Source organism: Ptychodera flava, chromosome 15 (genome assembly GCF_041260155.1).
Source record: "Ptychodera flava strain L36383 chromosome 15, AS_Pfla_20210202, whole genome shotgun sequence".
NCBI lineage: Eukaryota > Metazoa > Hemichordata > Enteropneusta > Ptychoderidae > Ptychodera > Ptychodera flava.
The window spans coordinates 18,161,881-18,184,120 of record NC_091942.1 but is presented as its reverse complement, the minus strand read 5'-3'; the positions used below and the strand labels follow the sequence as shown (position 1 = coordinate 18,184,120).

Below are 22,240 nucleotides of genomic sequence, written 5' to 3'. Positions count from 1 at the left end.
AATTTTCTTCATCAGATATCCATTTGTGCTGCAATACAGCTTTTAATTCAAACACATTTCACAATTGGAAAGTAGGGTAATTGTGTATTAACACACATTCACTGAATAATGGCTCCTTTTATGCCTTCTTTATGTTTCAGCCCATTCCAGTCTCTTTGACATATCATTTTACACAGTCTAAATAACTTCATTGATTTCAAATGATTTTACGTGCATCATTAACCCTTTGTGAGCCGTAGTTTTTCCCGCCAAAATTTTAGTGCAACATTTTACCAAGTTTTAGGAATTTTTTTTTATAATATTTTTGTTAATTTTTGACCAAATGGCCCGGACATCACATTGCATTTAATTGCTGCAGTTCTTCATCAAAATTTTGGCAAAAATCTGAAAAAATTTGACTTGGATATTCTATAAAGGCAACAAAAATTGACTTGGTGCTCAAAGGGTTAAATTCTGTACTAAGTTGCTTTGCCATGTGCATAGGAGCAACATTCAGCAGAATTCTGCCTATAATGTAAAATACCAAAACAGGATTGACAATTAATTCAATATTATTCACAGAGTGCATAACTTAAGTATCCCTGGCAGGTAACTTAATTAATTCACTGTCAGCTAATAATTCCATGGTCATGCATATTGCACATGCAGACATCCGTGATCTACAAAGGATCCTCAACCTGTCCAATCATGCTATCTACCGGAATAATTGCTATCTGAACCAACATTTGCAAACGTCAGCTTTATTTCGTCACACAGTTCCTGACCTTCTATACAGGAAATACAGTGATGTATTCTGCGAAATTTACCCAGGGGGGTAATAAAAGATACCAATTTCCTTTGTTTACCATGTCTTTTGTTGTATCTTTGATGTTGACTCATCAGAGCCCATGTAAGGAAACCTGTTGAAATCCATGCCATTTTCTTTCATTGGAACTCCTTTATCACCAACCTTATCCCAAGATACGGAATTTTCCTTATTTTGGACATATAGGCCAGGAAGAATAATTAAAATTGTTCCTCAGAATCACCGCCTCTTACCCAGTTGGGAAATTTTTTGTGAAACTGCGGCAAATATACTTTCCCATTGCAATTATCTTAATTTAGTTTTACTGTAGGGCATTTTTGTCATGCATTATAGTTTTTTTTTAGCTCCGCTGTCAGCAACGCGGAGCTTATCAAATAGGTTGATTTTCCGTCGTCGTCCGTCGTCGTCCGTCGTCCGTCGTCCGTCGTCGTCGTCGTCGTCGTCGTCGTCCGTCAACAATTGCCTTCTCCTCTGAAACCGCAAGTCCAATTGCTTTGAAATTTTATATGCGGTTCACTTGGGGTGACCTCACTTAAGTTTGTTCAAATCGTGGTGAAATTTGCATATTTGTATTTTTGGGGCATTTTTTGGTGTTTTTGGTAAAAAAATCTTCTTTTCTCAAACCGCTTGTCCGATTGCTTTGAAATTTAATATGCAGTTTACTTATGGTGACTTCAGTCAGATTTCTTCAAATCGTGGTGAAATTTGCATATTTGTATTTTTAAGGCAATTTTTGTCATTTTTGGTAAAAAAAATCTTTAAAAATCTTCTTCTTCAAAACTACCGGTCAGATAGCTTTGAAATTTGGTACATATGTCCCTAGGGATGATCTATTTAAGATTTGTTCAAATTGTGAAGAAATATGCAAATTTGCATTTTTAAGGCAATTTTTGCCATTTTGGTCAAAAAATGTATTTCTCAAAAAGTACTGGTCTGATAGCTTTGAAATTTGGTATACAGGTTTCTATAGATGCACTTAGTAATATATATTGAATTTCTGATGAAATCTGTAATTTTGTATTTTTGGGCAATTTTTGCCATTTTTGGTCAAAAATGTGTATTGCCAAAACTACTCATCTGATAGCTTTGAAATTTGGTATAGAGGTTCCTACACATGAACTAAATGATATGTATTGAAATTATGATGAAATCTGCAATTTTGTATTTTTGGGGCAATTTTTGCCATTTTTGGTCAAAAAATATGTATTTCCAAAAGTACTCATCTGATAGCTTTGCAATTTAGTATACAGGTTCCTACAGATCACCTTAATGATATTTGTAGAAATTATGATGAAATCTGCGATTTTGTAATTTTGGGGCAATTTTTGCTATTTTTGGTCAAAAAACGTGTTTCTCAAAAAGTACTGGTCTGATAGCTTTGAAATTTGGTATACAGGTTCCTACAGATGAGCTAAGTAATATATTTTAATTTCTCCTGAAATCTGTAATTTTGTATTTTTGGGGCAATTTTTGCAATTTTAGGTCAAAAAATGTGTATTTCAACAACTGCTCATCTGATAGCTTTGAAATTTGGTATACAGGTTTCCATAGATGAACTACATGATATTTATTGAAATAATGATGAAATCTGCAATTTTGAATTTTGTGGCAATTTTTCCCATTTTTGGTCAAAATATGTGTTTCTCAAAAAGTACTGGTCTAACAGCTTTGAAATTTGGTATACAGGTTTCTATAGATGAACTCAATTTGATCGTTTGAAATTATGATGAAATCTGCAATTTTTATTTTGGGGGGGCAATTGTTGCCATTTTTGGTCAGAAAATTTTATTCTCAAAACACTACTCATCAGATAGCTTTGGTTGACATGTTCCTAGGGATGATCCGATGTGATATATTCAAAGTATGATGAAATCTTCAATTGTGTATTTTTGCAGCTTATTTTAGCCACTTTTTTCTGGCCACTGCATTGAGCTATCAAAGATTTCCTCCTTCTTCATCAACATGTGTCAAAAATAGTTATTCTCTACATAAACACAGCGGAGCTATATCGGCCGCTAGGTCGCTTGTTTTCAGAGCATGTGGAATGATCAAAATTTGTTCTGGCAAAACTGCCTGTATATTTAATGCCTTGCAACATTGAGAGTCCAAGTCATCAGCGACAATTTTAACAAATGGGAGAATTTCCTGATTGTAAGATTAAAAAAAAAATCACTCACTGCCTCAAGTAACTATGTCAAAAAATAATCCAAGGAAAATATTTTTTCTCTCTTTAGCCTGTAATTTTTTAAACATTAATTAGCACCATATTCAGACAATGAAAGAATGAGTGGATGTTTTCATAAGCTATTGCTGATAAGAAGTTATGCAATCTAGGTATGAATAGTTCCACTATCAAAGTTTTCATAGCAGCAAGCCACACACAGAATTGTAGAAAAAAAATTTGTCAATTATGATTTTTTCCCACAAAAATAACGTACATCCCAGTCCTTTGTACTAGGCAATGATTATAGTATTAAGAGTTCCAGATGATAGCTTAAAAGCATTTTTGATCAAAAAATTAGATGGCGGTGATCATTTCCCAAAAAATGTGATTCACACCCATGTTGCAACACGATGAATAAACAGGATGTATCAATTTCAGTCTTTGCATTAGTGTTGATCGATGTCCCGTCTTATGCAGTGAGATCATAGAATCAACATAATTGACGATTACAATTTTGAGTTGTTCCTGTCCCTTGGGTGAATAAATGTATGGTTCAATGAGCTACACTGTATTCCAAATATTTTGAGAGCTATATATATGTAAGGTTGTATGAAAATTAGCAAAGTTGTTGTGATCTTTATTTAGCAATATCCATCAAAACAGTAGTCAGTGATGAATTCTAAAGTTTCCCTACCTGATCAGTTCCCGACGGGATTTTCATATCAATATTTTCATTTTTTTTATAACAGGTCTATGGACCTGTCAGAGTGTCAGTAGTAATTAGAATTATTTTCCACTGTCATTCAACTCTTTTAACTTGTTCACCCCTAATTCCCTGTGAACAGTTCCGCAATCGCCATGCATCTACCGTATTGCAATGGATTTGGGCATGTGTAAATTTGCATTTTTTCCCTAGCTCTTTTGGGCCTTAAATTTGCTGAAAGTGGTCATCTGGATATAGTACTGTATAGAATAGTTTGATCTACACGTCATAGAACATTTAACATCACCATTTGATCGATAAATGGAATCATCAAACAGTGGGATAAGTATAATTTCATGATGAAATTATATGAAAACACAAAGACACCTGTTGCCATGATAGGTTTTTGAATCCATGATGAGTTTCTACATCAGCACCTAGTAGGTGTATAATCTATTAAACTGAAGTAGTCTGAGTACAGGATATCTCAAGTATCTGAATCTTTTGGCATGTTGCCATGGTGAAGGATGTCTAGATTTGTTTGACAGTTCTCAAGTTTAGACCCATGCAGTCATAAGTAGGCTTGCAATATCATGTTTCCAAACTGACTGACTGGCAGCCACTAAATATTGTTGTCAGAGAGAGTCCTAGTACAGGAGATATGCGTCACCATGGAAACAGAAATAAATTACAGTGGAAAAAATGGAAATGATCATTTAGTTTGGAAATCAAGATGATGCAGATGTTGATATTGAAGAGGCTTCCTGCTTTAACGGCTGAATTACTGTTAAACATTTTCAGTTTTTGTCAATTTCTGTTCACCCAAACGCCTTTTGATGAGATCCATCACACTCAACAATGGATTAGGGCCAGACCATGGTGGTGAAAGGGTTAATAAAAGCTCCAAATATTACAGTACAATGACCCAGAGATCATTGTAATTCATGTTCCTTTTTTTCAGCCATTTTTATTATCAGAATTTTAACCCTTTTCCTGCCAAGTCCATATTTCACCACCGCAGGCCAAGATGGTTAAAATTAATGAAACACAACGTATTCCATATGATGTATTTCAACATAATACTGTACATTTGAAGGCTGTTGAAAACATAATACTGTAAAGTTGATTTTTTTTTGGACACAAAGATGCTATAACATACCAAGCCAAGTGGTTGAAAATACTGCGTCATGTTTTGGCTCAATTCTGCTTTTCACTGACTTGGCTGATGGGAAAGTGATACAGTTATTACTGTCTGGCAGTAAAAAGGTTAAACAGGACATATTCCAGCCCCCCATCCCAAATTATCTGATTGCTTTCAACATCAGTTCACCAAAGTGTTAATCCGTTGAGTGCCAACGTCAATTTTTGTATCCACCATAGAACACCAACGATTTTTTGTTCAGATCTAGACAAATTTTTTTAGATTTTTTCCAACTTTTTGTCAAAAACTGTATAGCCAATGAAAAGTTACATCCATTTGGTCTAAAATTATCAAAAAAATTAGAGAAAAATTCAGAAAAATTGGTAAAATGATGCAATAAAATTTTGGTGGGAAAATTACAGCTCTCAAAGGGTTACCGTAATAATTCCCAAGCAATTCTCATTTGTTTTGAAAAAATTTGCTTAATCGAAGAAAGTGAAAATGAATTGCTCTCAAGCATCATTGTAAAAATTACAATAAGTGGCAGAGAGCGGCCCTCTTTGATTAGGCCAAAGTAATTAAATTCTTTGTTTTGCGTCCACTCTAAATGGGAAAAGGTACGCGTCTAAGCGGCTGAAAAACACACGCAAGAAAATTAACACAATGTAATTTGATTGCAGCAAGTAAAAAATTGTAACAAAATTTTAGTCCAGAAAAGCTAAGTGGTTATGTCCCAAAATTTCCTATTCAAATACACTGTGTGTGTTTTTTCATGAAACCTTGAAAACCTAAGCGGGTGGGGACGCAAAACAAAGACTTTAATTACTTTGGCCTTATTGATGATCATGAATTAGAGCTTGCCTAATTGTCATGAAATAATGTTTTCACTAATGGGCACACGCTGGCTCTAGTATTGCAATTATTGTGAGTGTAAAAAATATCAAAAACACCGCACTTAAGTTTCACATGAAAACTTCAATGTTGTCAATATTTTCAAACAGGAATGTCACATTTTATGCCAATAAGCTTTCACCTCAATTGCATTGCAGTGTATTAGTGCCTGTAATCACACCATGAATTGAAAACATTTGAGTATTAGCTGGTCGTAGCTCTAATCGGCTCATTGACTGATCAGCCCTGCAGGCACAGCTGGTATTTTTAGCTGACAAGATTGAGGGAAGTAAGTCTTTTTCAAGATACCTGTAGCATATGCCACGGCAAATCTGTTATTGTATGCTTTCCCTCAAATTGTTACCTTATAATAAATTTCAACATTATTCATAATTAAAACATAATCTCCACACTCGACATTAGATTAAAACGTCTGATTTTTACAGGTTGCTTAATCTTCTCTTTTTTCCCTACATATATCGGTCCAAGCTGGGACACTCAGAAAACGATAGAGTTGTATAAGCCCATCGGTATCAAAAGGTTCTAACCCTTACCCCGATTCCCTGTATATGGTTCTACCCACCCTATAGGAACATACTATAGGAACATACCATAATCTGAGGCTGAAAGGGTGCGGGGGATTCTTAATTCCTAATTCTGAATTTTTAAGGCCAAATACTGAAGCCCCCTTTCCAGCAATTATATACACAAAAGTGAATTTGTTGAAGGCCTGTAAATGCATGTGTATTAACCCTTTCATAGCTGTTTCTATGTAAAAGGTCCACTTGCCATGTTGGAAATAACGCAGGCATTACCAAAGTCTGGTGGTGACTGGGTTCAATTGAACCATGGCTAGCTCTCTAATGTACTTCACTGTAACAAGTCTGTCACCTGACTGAGTTGCATAGATTGAGCCGAGATATTGAGAGAGCAATTACACAGTCCAATTGATTCAGGTTTGACAGCCAGCTGATTCAGGTATATTTATAAACATCTGAAGCCCTTTGTCACCAGAATTTGAAGGGTGATGAATTTCACTCGCCACCCTTGGAAATGACACTCATACAGTAGCTCCCAAGCGTCCACAAAACAGATGACTATCTCCACCCAGTACCCAACCTTGTTGCCGGCTGTTTACATTCTGATAAACATCCACCAAACAAGATAAACAAATTCAAACCCAGTCAAAGTTCACTCCGATGTCCTCGGGTTCCCACAACCCCAGATCAAATTTCTTGTTGTCATGACGTACAAAACAACAACAAGCACATTGCATCACCGGCCTTTTTTTTGCACTCACTCCGACATAATGTAAATCTGACTCATACAATAAACACAATGGATATCCCTGGAGCTTGACTACTGTGGCATGTGGTGCTAATATTCCCCTAAGCGGATCTAATTGTAAAACCAGATTGGAGATTAAAAAGTCTGCCATTGGAGCCGACTGAATTTTAATGGCCTTGATTCTTCTGTGATTAACGTTAAATTTTCATCAGGTACTTCTGCTTAAAGATTTGTTTACAACTATAGCAACAGCAGAATGCAAACATGTTCAGAAATAACTTTTATTAATATCATTTAATTATATACCTGATATCTTGTATGGCTAAACAATAGAGTAGTAGTCTATTATTAAGAACATTTTTTTCCCCCAGTAGGAATTGTTATCTAAATTCAGTGGAACATATTTGCAGCCACAGAAACAACTTTTATTCATTTTATCTGATTATATTTCCTGATAATTTGGATTGACTGATTAGTAGTCTATTGTTTAGCAAATATTTTATTTCCTCAGGTAGGCATTGTTATCTTAGTTCTTTGGAACATATCAGCAGGCACAAAGTCTACTGTGCAGTGTGTTATGATGAGATTTCACCATTCTTAGAACATATCATATAAAGGACATGTTCATGTTACCTTGTAAACACTATTTCCTGACTTTACTCAAGTTTACTTCAAATAAAAAGTTGGACTTGGACTCATGAGAGTGTGATAAGGGGATTAAATGGTTCTACACAAGTTGTTTTCACAGGAATTTCTCATCCTGAGATACTGTTTTTTGTGGTTGTTATTTACCACAGCGTTTTATTTGCAGCGTAGTGACAGAATTATTCTGTTTGGCAGCATTTGATCTTTTTGAAAGGCAACAAAAGAGTTCTTGTATTGTGGTGGTATTTTAGTTTGAATTCTCAGTCAGTGCAGGAGTTATAGACACAAGTCATGTCCAAAGATAGCAACTTTTGTCCCCTAATTGGATATGGAAATTCATTTCCTTTAAGAATCAAGTAGAGCAGACATGTTAAAAGAATCCATATCGCTCCAGGGAGACATGACTCTAGAAAGGGTTCAGACACTTGAACTGAGAAAAAGCCAGAGTAGGATAGACTAAAATCAGACACTCGTACATTTGTTAAGTTTTTATCACTCTTTGTTTTGTCTTTATTTCATGTATTTGGTTGGACACTGCACACCGACTCATCATGAACAGCTAGTGTTCTCCATGACTCAGGATAAAATGAAAAGAATCCACTTCAGAAAAAAGTACAATGCAAATTGACATCCCCCTCTCCACCATCCTTTACTCAACCTCCAAAAAGCAGCATATGAGTTTGAAAACTAATCCACATCTTGCTGTACAGACATTAAGTATTCTCTCCTCATAAAATATACAAAGTACTTTGCCGTACATTTAAGAAGTCTTTTTATATTAAAAAAAATGTTTTTGTACTTTTCCTGTTTGCTGTTTTACACTTTTCTTTTGCACAAATATTTGTGCAACGGTTTACGAGTTTACAATAGTTTTTTTTTTAAAAATCCAGTTATTGCAAGTATGATGAGCAGAGACCTCATACAAAGAAATTTGAAAGAAAATGTTAAGCAGACCTGTATTCTAAATGAAATTTGAAACTCTTTTTTTCTTTGAGGAGAGCTGCACTGTACATATTTTTTAATGAATATCACACCAATTGATATAGCTTTGTCATAGTATTCAGTTTCATCTCTGCTAAGTGCATACTCGGCTCTGAAAAGAAAACCGAGCGGTCTGTGCATACTGAGGGGGGCTCCAGCCCACGCTTATTTATAAATGTTGCTTTCAACCTATTGTTTAAGTAGATAGTTTAAGTAGATCGGAGGTTTACACTTAACACAACCATGGCAGCCATTTCAGTGTAACCAGGAATGTTCCTGGTTTAAGACATGTAATAAAACCCATGTCCTTCTGTGCTGACAGCCTGTGGGGAAAAAAAATTATTGCCTCAAAAATGGACGGTTGACGATACAAGGCGCTGTAAGAAGTACAGGCTGACGCAGCAGAATGTCGACATTGATTCGCTCTTCAGCCCTAATTTGCATTTGAAAGAGCCGGCTTTCTTGGCCCACTGGGTTCCAAATGAATAACTTAGAGGTAGTACAATGCCTCGCTCAAATTTGCATGGGAAAAGACGCTCTGTGAACAATCCATATGTTTATAGAAGCCTTTTTAAAGTATGAGTCCTTTTAAATTTTCCAATTCTCTAGTAAATAATGACTCAGACTTATTCTATTGATATATGGCCAGGGTCTGCTTGAATTTGGCATTCTCTGGCAATCAAATATTTACTTTTTTTTCTGAAAACCAAATATGTTGACTGTACACTTTTTCTTTAGAAAACCCCGGATGGTTCTGTATTTTTTGTTCTCTGTTGTGGCTATTCTTAGATATTACGTGTATCGTCACCAATCGGTACATCATGGAAGAATTGACACCTGAAGATTAAAGATTTCAGTCTGGCCACTTGAACACTGGGCAGCGTTCCATTTTTCACTTAATAGCAAAGCACACTTGACCTCTGAAATATTCATGTTGTGACACATCACTTGACCTTTGAAAAGTTAAAAAAAAAAGCAAATATCTTTAGTTCACTCAGTGAAACGAACAAGTTTCACATTTCTGAAATGAATTCTGAAATGGCCGTCATGATATGAGTTAATCATCAAGCAACACTACTCCAGCAAAAGTATCACACGCCACATTACGTTAAGCATCAAATGTAACTTACATTAATAAGTATAAAAAATAGAGTGTTCTCCTAGTCGGGGGGATTCTCCAGAATACGTAAAAATCCTGACCCAACCACAAGGACGGTTATACAGTAAAGTCTCATTTTAGGAATGGACGGAAAAATTCTATCATATTTACATATTGTTCCGAGTGCATTTCTTTTTTCTGAATTGACTGACAGCCAAGCATGGATGTTGGCAACCTAATCATTTAGAGTTCACCAATGAAAAATAACATTTTGTAATTTATATATATAATTCGTATCTATTGCTTGTCTTTGAACCTTTGTAACCACCTATTGGGGCTCATTTCTGTCTAATTGTCCGAGCAATTAGTGTTGTTTGTATCACTATATTCTTTCCAATTTCCGGAATACTGTACAAATATTTCATTCTGTCAAAATACATTTACAGACACTGAAACTGGCATGTCAGTTAATCTCTAAATAAATAGAATACTCTAATCATAAGTTTTTTTCATTTGTTTTAAACTACAAAAACACACACACAGGGAAGAATTAATTTAATTTTTTTTGCCCTCATGGCATGTTTTTTTTTTCCGATTTCAAATTTTCTGTAAATTTTTAGTAGTTTAACTTACTTTTTTTCTTGATAGTGTTTCAAAAAATGACACTTCAAAGTGTTTTTAGCAACATCTTTTGCAAAAGTTTGGGTTTTTAAACCCTTTTTTCTGAATTAAGTCCGCTTGATTTACCCTTTGCTGGGCAGACTTAAGTACAATGGACGGTGTGTATATATAGTCACAATTTTGCCAAAATGAAAACCACACACTTAATTGCTGAGGAGTTGGTCTTTCCTCTTTTGCGCAAATTCATGATTTGTTTTATCTGTACATTCCCTCCCACTTGTGCACACAAAAACCACAAACAGAATCTGGTGAGCATAATCCTACATTATAAGACACGTCTCCTCGAGGATCCTGAATGCTGCATAACAATTCAGTCACCCCAACATTTTGCGGCTGGCAAAGTTCAAATTGTTTTTTTTGTTTTTTGTTTCCTTCCGAATCCGAATCTGAAGGAATGCGTTGAAGGACCAAATTACTGGTATATCATCAACGGTGATGTGGTGTTAATTTACAAACCAAGCGTGGCATCTGTCACTGCGTCAAAATCTAGTAAATTATCCAGATCAAAACATCCCGAGTCCTTTTCAGCCCATGGATGGATGTGTTCTCCGAGGGAGTTGGCAGGCGAGGGAGGAAGATCATCCCACAGATTTTCCTCAAAATAATTCGACGGCGAAACGGAATCAATGTCTCTTTCTGGGAACCACTCTGGAGGGGTAATCTGGAAGCCCCTGATCGTCAAGTCTAAGGGATCATCAGGCACAAAGACGTCGTCCATATTCCCGTCATTAGAGGGAGGCGGACTGAGGTCTAAAATTGGCGAGTCCACGCGTAGATCGTCCTGTTCGTTGAGGATGTCCTCTGTTTTGATTTTCACGCCATCAACATCGATTTCATTTTCCAAGACACTGTTCCAACTGAACTCACCTTTGAGACTCCCGCTGGACATGACATCGTCATGTTCCGGGATGCTCAGGTGACTTGTTTTCAGCGGCGCCAGTTTATGTTTGTGTTTATGGATGTCGGAGTCTGTGACACGCCTCTTTGGCAGGACTTGCTTGCGACTTCGGTGCTTACTATTTGCGCCATCATTCTTAGCGCTCTCCTTCTCATCCCGGTCACTGTCCTCCCCGGCGTTCTCCTCCTTTTTGATCTTTTTCAAAACGGGTCCGTTATTTTCACGCCCTCCCCGGCGCTTTTTGAACACTCCGTTTTCTAGCATGTCCGCATGCGCTGGGTCAATCTTCCAGAATCCCCCTTTCCCGGGTTCGTCTTTCCTCCTCGGAACTTTGGCAAAACATTTGTTGAGTGAAAGATTGTGACGAATTGAATTCTACGGAACAAAACAAGAAAAAACCAAATGTTATACCTTGTGAATCTGAAGGTCAAAGATGCCAGAAAAACTGGCTCAAATTCAATGCCATTTCTTAGTTTGTTAATGAACATGTGCCATGCAAGCAAATGCACTCTAAGGGTTAATGACCCCAGCAAAATTGTGAAAGGGTTAAATTTCTAAAAGTCTATTAACTCTTATTTTCAAACAATAAATTTGAAGCTTTTCAAATTAATACAAACAGCATTGTCTATTCAGTGCGTCATTAGCAATTTAAAATGGTCGTCTGACGTCACTGAATGCTAACAAGTGTTCTCAATCTAATTAAGACGCTGTTTTCTGATGCTTTTCGGAATTGAAAAGAGTGAAGTCATTTCCGACTAATTCAGCTGGTCAGTTTAATTTCTGACTCAAATTACGGGTCCTGACAGGTGACCTGTGATGAAGTGCATCCTTCTGAAAGATTACTGTCTAATGTCGCTGTGAGCAGATCTGCATATACCACGGCTATTAAAACGCCTCGAGGGCTGTGTGTGTGTTTGAGCAGCACAAGGATTGTAATCAAAACTCAAAGCCATGCTTTGCCATATGCTTTGTACAACATCATCCCTCGACACTACCTCTCCCTGTGATAAATGGTTTGTGCCACTCATCCTGTGGCAAAATGAGGCCATTCATATCACCTTGACTGTATGCACCCTTCTGCTTTGACTCTGATAATGACCTACACCCCGCCAGGCCTGTTTCCATTTTCAGCTGAAACAAAATCTTTCCTAATCGCAAACCTACTGTGCAGCAGGGAGTCAGCCTATCAATTGCAGATTCCCAAATAAATTCAAGATAATGCTGCCGTCTGTCACATTTGTATATTGAATGATACAGCTGTAGTTCTCGGAAAAAAACCATTTAGTGTGAACTCAGAAGTTCACAGCATATACTATTTAAATTCTAGAGCTGTGATCTATCCATGACAAAATGTGTTCAATATGTTTGAATTATTCCGATTTCAACATATTGATTAGATTCTTTTAGAATTGTGAAAGTTACACATTAATTTCCAAATATTGAGGGATTTTGAAGCCATAAATTTTGAGAGAATAGGTGATTTAGTTCAGGTCTTTGAATTTATAAGGTATTTTGAATAACAGTTATGTGAAAGAAATACGTGAAAGTGACAGGAAAAAACAAAAGCAGACATGTGCATTGTTCTGAAGATGCCTTATTTATGAAAAAATAGGCCTCTTGTTAACATAACTGTGGACATGGTAACTGGTTAATTTGGAATGATATATACAGACAATACAACCCACATGGGAATGGCTTTGCTACAGCTTCCAAAACTCCTCTTGATCTGCAGCTTGTTTACATTGTGTCTCTTGTAACTCTTGCTGAATCAGGCTTATGAGTGATCAACTAGGCATAATAAGAGTGACTATAGCAGCTATAGTGTTATGAATAGCCCTCCGAATTTGTGTACATGGAATTGAAGCCTGCCAATGGTGAATTGTGGGTAAATAACTGACCAAATTTCTGATGTATAGTAATAACTGCATTGATGGAATTCTAATAAAAAAATAATTGCACTGGGTTGAAATGAAGTATTAAAAACACCTATTAAGGCAACTGTTCAATTTCATGATGTGCTTCAACTATGATCAAATTTCCTTTAGGCAGACAACAATGTTTTTGAAACTCAAATTCAAAGCATCTGTACAATATCACAGGAAACCTGAATGGGCTGACATACTTTCACTTTTCACAATAATAACCCCTCAACATGCATTTCTTCATCACAAAAATAAGACAAGATGAGCCCTGCAATTATTTTCATATGACAATGTTATGTAAAAAATTCACGGGGTAATTATTTGAAATTGCATGACTGGGTACACCTGATTTGTTCACATTAATAATAATTCAAAAATTTCATAACTGACTTTGAGAATATTCAGAATTCATTTTCTCATAGTTTAAAAAAAATGTTGTTTCTAAATATACTGCTTTCCTCATCTTATACAATATGCTTTCTATATCATTTTCCAAAATGAGTATTTTCTCATAGTATTGCAGGCAGAAACTGAGTTATTTCAGAATTCAAACATCTGGCACAATACAATACTGGCGGTGCATTTCAGCGATAACAAGATGAAATTGATGACATGGCATTAAAATTGAATGAAATGTGCATGTCAGGGAGAATAAATCAAAATGATTACTACACGAGCTTAAATAGGTCATCATCCTTTTCAGGCATATTTTGCAGAATTCAATATTTCATCAATTCACGATTTGCACGGCAAACAGGAATTCGTGGAAATGGACTTGTTTTCTCTGCGCAAATAAAAATGTTCACTCGAATAAAATTCACTTTATCAATTCGCATGGAAATCTGATAGTCAATAATTTCAATTTCTTTTTGCATGATTTCATAGCCTTCAAAATGGGAGTAGGTTTCATACGATGACATGAACGCATTCCTCATTGGTGATATTGACGCCGGGCACTCCCAGTAAATCGATTTGCAAAAAGTCAACAGTTTACTTAGGAACAGAATTAATTGCTGTCAATATTGGAGGGGAGAACCAATCCGCGTAAATATTGTTTCAGTCAAAGATACAAACCTAGTGATGTAACTGGAGTTTGTTGCTAACTGTCTATTATGGCCTGGATGTTTTATTTTGCCACACACAGAGAAATGATGATGAAATGGAACACTGTTACATTTCTATAGATTTATTCAGATGGCTGTTATTTGTATTATTGATCCAGAATTTATTGACGGCAGTTATATTTCCATATGCAATGAATATATGGAAATAGCTGAATAAGATATCGATTTTTAAAAATTTTGCTAGGAATATTTATTTTGATAAATTTCTACTCTTTTTTTTTAAGAGTGGATGTTTCAGATATTTTTGATCATGGCTTTACGACAGAAGGTCCAGGCTCCGGAAGATATTAATTATCTGTTGCCATGATTGCTTGATCAAATTCATTATCTTTCCTTACGGTCAGGTTAACCGGGTTATTTTTATCAGTTTGAGTTCATTCACACGGGAGTGGAAACCTGGCACTGGAAAGGTTTTACCGTGATTTACTGTCTTTTACGACCAGACTTGACACATGCTTTGAAATCCCAAAAGAGAGACACAGCTCGGAACACGATTAAATTGTGTAAATTGTATTCGTTCCAAGGTGACCTCCAGAAAACAAACAAAAGCCAATCTGCGTGAAACCATATACTTTTTATAAATTCAGCAAAAAATATGTGAATATTAGCATTGATACACAAAGGCAAGGCAGTGTCAAAACAGGTTATTTAAGAAGCTGAAGTTGATAGAAGTGATTAAAGTGACCTCCACATAAAAGACAATATGCTGAGGTGTAAAATCTACCTTCTTAATTTCATCTTGAACTTCATCACCAACCATTTAAAAATATCACACAAAAAATTGCATGGCTGTATTACAATATGGCTCTCTTAACACTTGAAGTGCTGTAATTTTTTCCCACCAAAATTTCAGTGCAACATTTTACCAATTTTTATGAATTTTTCTTTAATTTTTAGCATAATCATGGACCAAATGGACGCCACATTTCATTGGCTACAGTTTTTTATCAAAATTTTGGCAAAAAAGCTGAAAAATTCGACTATGGTATATTTTATAAAAACGACAAAATTTGACTTTGTCGCACATGTGCAAAGGGTTAAAAGCTGAAGGTGATATTATTTCATCTGCCTACACTGAGCTGGAAATTGATACAGTTTTTGTACATTTCTTGTGACGGCTTATAAATACCACCCTCTGAGTGAGGCCACCAGGTTGTTGAACCTTAAATCTCTAAATATAAAGATCAAATTAAGTCATTCCCTATTCTTGAACCATTGCCTCTTTGGCAGTCAATGCCACCGGCATAATGCCACGATTCAATATTATGGCCATGCTAAAACATAACAGCCGTTAATATTCACTACAATCAATGATAGCAATTGTCAGTCCAATCAACTACTTCTTTGGCGAAAACATCATTAAAGTTACATGGAATTTTATGCCTTGGTTGGGGTTTTTCTGTACTCAGCGTCTTTTTGTCATGGCGTTTTTCACAGCCTGCCATATCTACACTGGAGTACTACGAGCTGTCATTAAAATTCAATGAGGGCTGAATAATTTAGAAGCCAAGCCTGGCTTGGCTATTGATTTTTTTTTCTTCTTCTGTGTTTCCTGAAGGAGATCGGCGTTCCCTAATGCACACGGCTGAAAGTATCTTGAAGAAGCCCTTGAGAAAATCTTGCATTTTTGCTTCAAATTTTTTTATGACTGCCATGGCGTTACCGTGCACCTCTACTGCTTAGTATCAGCTTGACTGTGAGCTGGCTCAAGCATTTATAGCAACAGATAGTTCTCAAATATGTCACTGTGAACAGAATCCTTGACAAGAGAATCTAAATCTTTCAGGGGTTGTTTAACAGACATGCATTAAAACTGGTTTTACATGGTTTTAAAACATATGCAATTGTCTGTGGTACTGATTGTGAATTCCACAGGCAATTTGTGTGCAGCCATGCTAATTTCTTCTGAATTCTTCTTTTTTCACAATCTTCTTTAAGTCAATCTTGGTATCACATTTTATCACATTTTAACAAGAGACACTTTGCCAAAGATAATTTTCAAAATGTAATTCAAGATATTTATATTTCATATGATCTTTTCTGTTCATAATGTAACGGAGAAAATCCAGAGTACGAAATTTCTCAGATCAGGTAAATCTGTCTAATCTATGTGTCCCGGAACCTCACGTCTTATCACAACTCGATAGGTCAGGCTACACGGACAAACAATGAGTCAATGAATACTGTTACCTCATACCATGTAACACCTGTTTCTCTGAGAAGCTTCTTATCACTGTGATTGTTCAATTCGACTTAAAACCTATCCCAAGAGATCCGTGTCTCTCATATCCTGCTAGGCAAGGGGAGCCACAAATTCTCATCTCCACTGCCCTATAATTAAATTCTCTATTGTTTTTGGTTGTGGTGGGTTGGGGGGGGGGGGGGGGGGGATGGGACTTTTGCTTAGTCATTCATACATCCTGTAATGTTTATATTCTGTACTGTATGTCTGCAGATCACTTCCATACTGTTCCAGTTCACTTGGCAATAACCTTTGACCCCCATTTTCAATCATCTTTCTGTTAATTACAGATCCATGCCATTTTTCCTGAAAACTCACCACATGTTCAAACAACATAGACATCAGTGCAAATTAAATTTCTCATATTTAAATTTTTTCACCACAGTACAGTATACACACAGTATATTTCATAATATATTTCACAGAGTATACCAGAAACGATCTTTTTCCTACTCTTTCAAGATACCGAAGTAATCTGTTGAAACATGCTTGGCTATGTTTTTCATAAAGCATAAAATTTAACAGCGTCTGTAGGATTTGAAATCAGCGATTAAAATCGTAATGATCGGTGTTAACCTTGAATGAGCTGTAGTAAAATCACCTGGGTGGGAGTTTCCATTCTTGGTTGGTTTCCAACACACAAAAATGTCCCTATTCTTTTTTTTTCACCTCCTTCTACACAATTGTCAATATATTCAACCTTACACCCTGAATATCACTGTGGAGAAGGCCGACCAATGTGAGCAAAAACAATGGGGTGGTACAACAGCCAGATGGTCAAAGGGTATACTTTAACTCAACTAGAAAAATGAAATCATTTATCATATTAACACATTAGTAAAATGAAAGGTGTGTTCTGTCACTGTAAGACGTTTAAATGGCTGCTATCTTTTTAATCGCTGAGTTACATTCTCTCAACTCCATTCACCCCATTCAGAATGAAATTTCAAAAAATGTGGTATTGATGTCAGTTTTGCCCCTTTTTTTTGCAGGTCACTTTGCTAACAATAAAGTCTGAAATGAGCTTGCACAGACTTGTCGCGAAAGTTAAAGCCCGAACTATGGTCATTGGTCTAATATTTAAATATCTTGAACACAGAAAGATTGTGAACATATACATCCCCCACCTCTGTGCAGTGTTCTTAAACTGCGTGAATTTTGTCTTTCTTCTCCACTTTTTCTAGATAATCATCGTCTTTGTACACATTGTTCTTTCTTTTATTGGAAATCAAATTACGGCTTGCGGTGGAATCTAACCCCGTGACCCCGAGAGTAAACAACCGCAATGAATTTATTATCAGGAGTATCAAGTTTTTGGGCACGTCTACCCCCAGCACAGCATTCTCGCCATTAGACATATCACCTATGACCCTGGTTGCCACTTACAAAGGTTTCAAGTTGGTATCTGGGTTTAGCTTACACATGCGACAACCTCGGCGGTGACCCGATTACCGTGAATGAAACTTTAAGGTGGAAAATGGCCTATGAAAGGTTAAATTTGTCAGAAGTCAATTTTCTAAGTGATTAGCATAAAATTACAATTCATTGGTGTTAACTATATCTTCAGTCATGGTTTGTTTTCTGATTAAACATTTACTGTAATTTTATGGAATATTATTTTGAGCGGTTGAGTTTACAGTGTGCTGCCAATTACGTCAATTGTTTTAACTGTCACGACACTGCATGGTGTAAATGTTTAATTAGTACAGTTAAATATCCTCTGCTGTGCCACCAAAGTGCAAAAGGGAGCGCTACTACATTATAAACACTAGGGGATACAAGTGGATCCTCTTTGTGCAAAACCGTAACAACGAAACTATTTCACTAGACTATATTCCGTGACAGTGTCAATCGCTGTCCCCATGTCAGTTTTTCCTTCAGTTTCATGTCGTGAAGGACTGAGTGCATTGGGCGTATCAGTAATGACCTTGAAGTCTTTTGGTAGAGTCAGTGTGGAAAAAAATATTGACAGTGACATGAACTTACCTGCCAGCTTGGGTCAGCTACTTTATAGTACATGAAATTGTCCTGAATCCACTTATAAATAGCAGAAAGTGTGATTTTGTTTTTCTTGGTTTCTTTCATAGCCATGCATATTAACGTTGCGTAGCTATAAGGCGGTTTGACGTACGGGTTCGTCTTGTAGTCTATTTTCTCAGCTTCCGTGGGGATCTGCTGGTGTATTCTTTCAACCAGTTTATTTTCCTCGATGGTCACCGGCTTGAGTTCGATTTTGTGGTGGTGCGTTGCCAGCACATTGGGCATAATCGTCACCGTCTTCGTGTTGTTCAGGGTTGCCATCGGCGTAGGGCTGCACGGCGGGGACGGATGTAGCCGGACGATACTCAAATTTTGCAGCCAGTTCAAGCTTGTTAAGCTGTCGTCGAGGGGTGGCCCACCTGCGGCGCTCCCGGTCAGCAGATCGGCCGGCTCCGGGTTCTTGGCAAGCCAATTCTGCTTGAACCTGGCTGCCATTTCTTTAGTGTTCAGGATAGGCATCGCGAGGGAAGATGCTGCCATTCGCCGGTGAAAACGATAAGTAGATATCTGCCGATTATTAAAAACGCGAAAAACAATATGCAAGTCAATAACTAAAACCCTGACAAAAGTGTGGAATTCCCTGCCAAGACGGGAGATGTGAAATTGAACACTCTTCAACGCGACAGGTCGCAGTAAAGGTATACCTAATCAATATGCAAATTAGCGACCTCACAAAAATAGGCGGAACCACAGGGGATACGTACGTGCGTGTCACTTATTTCTTTTCCACTCAGAAATTCACTTTTTCTCCCCTCCCATAAATAACAATGTTGAATTTCGACAGAAATGACCGTATGCTTACTGCCGTACAATCATTTCTTATATAAAGAATTAATATAGCAGCTAAAAATTATGATATATATATATCCTTCTGTCATCAACTTGAGGTTGCCGATGCCTGATGTCTGCATACTTACGGTACACGCTTGTAAACATTGCGGATGGATGGTAGTTCGAATCAGTATGAAAAGACAGGCGTGGGTGACCCGCAAACCGAAATTGCAAAAAAGTTGACAAATTACTTTTTGGGGGTTTTCAGAATATATGAGAAACACTTACCAATCTGTCCTTATTGTAAGATAAATCTTGTACCCGAAGAGGTGGTGTCGATTTCGAGGCACTTTGGCTCCGGCAGTACGGTGATTTCGAACAGCTGATTGAGCGAAAGAAACTCAAATTTTCCGAAAATGAGCTCGATCTCGGGTAAAGCGGTCCAAATTGAAAAGAGTACTTGTTTGCGAGCTACGTACTGTATCTTCTGGTCTTCTTCACTTGAATGACGTCGATGTTTTCGACGAAATATTCCGTGAAAGAGTCTGCAGCCGGTTAAATATCAAGGCAGTAAATGCTTATAACGTGGAGAATACACGCCAATATACACAATCGAGGTTGTTGACAGACGTAGCAACAAGCAAACTCACATAAATAGTGAGCTCCTCGCTGATTGGTCAAATGTGCCCTTTCGTCGTCAGGGACAAGGTTCGAACTGGAACCCCTTGTTACGAGCGTTCTTATTGGTTAAGATGTATTTAGGAATATGACAGCGACGCCGCGGCCGCGCCATGAGACTGAGCTGAGACAGCGTTCATAATAAAATCAGGTCATATTTTTTCGACCTGCTGTCCCCCAAGAATTTACTTAGGGATTCTCCGCTTCGAAACCATACTCCCTGCATTCGAAATGTGCGAACTTTATTTTAAAGACAATGCGTGGAGGACTGTGGTTCAAAAGAATCTTTCGCTTCTCAAGTAAGCAAACGGGCACGCCATGACATGGTTCGCTCCCTGTATCAGTGACAGTGTGGCTTCGCTAAATTGTAGCTGTCAGCGGCAAAACGCGGCGCGCGATTAATTGTGAATGATCTGTCATGTCAAATCGTTTCGCTATTAAATTTTTTCATTGGACAGCAATGGCGGTGTGAATGCATCCCAGTTTGACAATTGCAGCGCTAACGAGGATCGTCATGTAACAGTGGGGCAACACCAAACAAAGATAAACAACACTCGTGTCTTGTTATGTAAATAGGGAGGTCTAGTGTTTCCCTTCTTTGTTATGCAAATATAATATATGTAGGGTTTCTGGTTGAGTGATCGTCGAGTTTGACGTGTGTGTGGATCATGGATGTGAATGTGGTCGAGAATAACGTGGTATGAGGAAGGCAGACTTCAAAACTAGATCCAAAATTCAGATTTTTTAGGTCAACAAATTGTCATTCCCTCTCGTCTCATCAAGATATTCATAATCCTTATAAGAGCGTCGAGCCTGTCTGAGGTTCGCTCGCCCACATGTTCGTCGTGTACGCAGTATCACATACCAGGGAGGTGAAAAAGAAAAGACAATTGCGTCGTGTTTACCAGTTTCGTAATACAATATAGTTTTGTTGGAGCGTTCATGTGGAAGACTTAGGAAGAATCTTGGAAGCATGCCCAGTTTCGAAATTTAAACACAAACTTGCGTGAACTTGAGAGAAAAACTAGATCGCGGGTAGCCTTCCCTGGTTGGCTCTCCTCTAAGGAACAAGCCATCTCTGCCTACGGCCATCTCCGGCACAAAGGCAAACTTAAAAAACCGTACTTCACTGTTATTATGCAGTTATTATGTTACTAGTCTTTATTTGTTTATTTTTACATTTGAAGGGACAAATTCGGCCATTTTTCATGAATTTTGTATAATGCTGGATACTATTTATATTGTTTGACATGTTGAAAGATACTGAATGAATGGGTGCCAAAACTTTTGGTCTTCTAAAACCGGGGTCGAATATATGCATGGTCACCCATTCATTCAGTATCTTTCAACATGTCAAACAATATAAATTTTATCTCGCATTAAACAAAATTCATGAAAAATGGCCGACTTTGTTGTCCCTTCAAGGAAATTTGTGAAGAGTGCTGCATTTCTTGACTTTTTCACGTTTACCTGTCGCCACTGTATTTTTTTGTATCTTCAACACTTAATAGTGACTTCACATTACATAAATGTAATAATCTGCTTGAAATCAAATGTAGGGTTGACCCGATTGCTTTTTCTTCATCTTGACTTTGACCGTAGGCTGATCACAGCAAGGTCAGCAGATGTGAAAGATTTTTAATGTAAAAGAACAAGTTAAAAGCAGAGCGAATCATTGTGTCTCCCGAAGGATTTTCACATTTTTGGGTTTTTGTTAAGGATGTCCCTATGTGTTGTTCAAAGAGAATAGGCCTCAGTCGAATCGCTAACACTTGTGTTATTCAGGTAATTTGGCCTTCTTATCTAAAGCTCTGTTTCAATATTTCCTGCATGCGCAACCCCTCCACAACACCTTAGGAGGGACTATCATCAAAATAACGGGAAACACCATGAACATGTCTTCTACGAATGCCATCGGATCATAATCCTTCTAATTGGCAACCTCTCTGCGTTTTCCAGAAAATTTCACCAGGAACAGAAAATTAATAAACAAATTGCACTCTGTTCATATCTACCGTACATACGTCAACATATATACCAGGATACAAGTTACATATAAATTTACATTTGGGTAATTCAAAAGTAATAAATATAACTTTTACGTTTTATGCATGCATGTTCACGACAGTGAGACAGTACTGGCATATAATATATATATATATATAATA

At 37.1% G+C, this 22,240-nt stretch overlaps 1 protein-coding gene across 1 annotated transcript; it reads right to left on the bottom strand.

Moving 5' to 3' along the window:
- Positions 1-8,631: 8,631 nt before the first annotated feature.
- Positions 8,632-20,019, bottom strand: LOC139151400 (forkhead box protein J1-B-like). Its single transcript, XM_070724179.1, has 3 exons — positions 19,683-20,019; positions 18,570-19,130; positions 8,632-11,670 (listed from the first exon to the last, which is right to left on the bottom strand). The coding sequence occupies exons 2-3, from the start codon at positions 19,101-19,103 to the stop codon at positions 10,846-10,848; spliced, it is 1,359 nt and encodes a 452-aa protein (XP_070580280.1). The 5' UTR covers positions 19,104-19,130; positions 19,683-20,019; the 3' UTR covers positions 8,632-10,845.
- Positions 20,020-22,240: the final 2,221 nt, after the last annotated feature.

What these genes read in the sequence shown, in the direction of transcription:
- LOC139151400 (XM_070724179.1), bottom strand. Translation starts at nt 19,103, where the DNA reads ATGGCAGCATCTTCCCTCGCGATGCCTATCCTGAACACTAAAGAAATG. An exon ending in TAGCTGACCCAAGCTGGCAG is followed by an intron (nt 11,671 to 18,569) that starts GTAAGTTCATGT and finishes TTTGTTCCGTAG; the next exon opens with AATTCAATTCGTCACAATCT.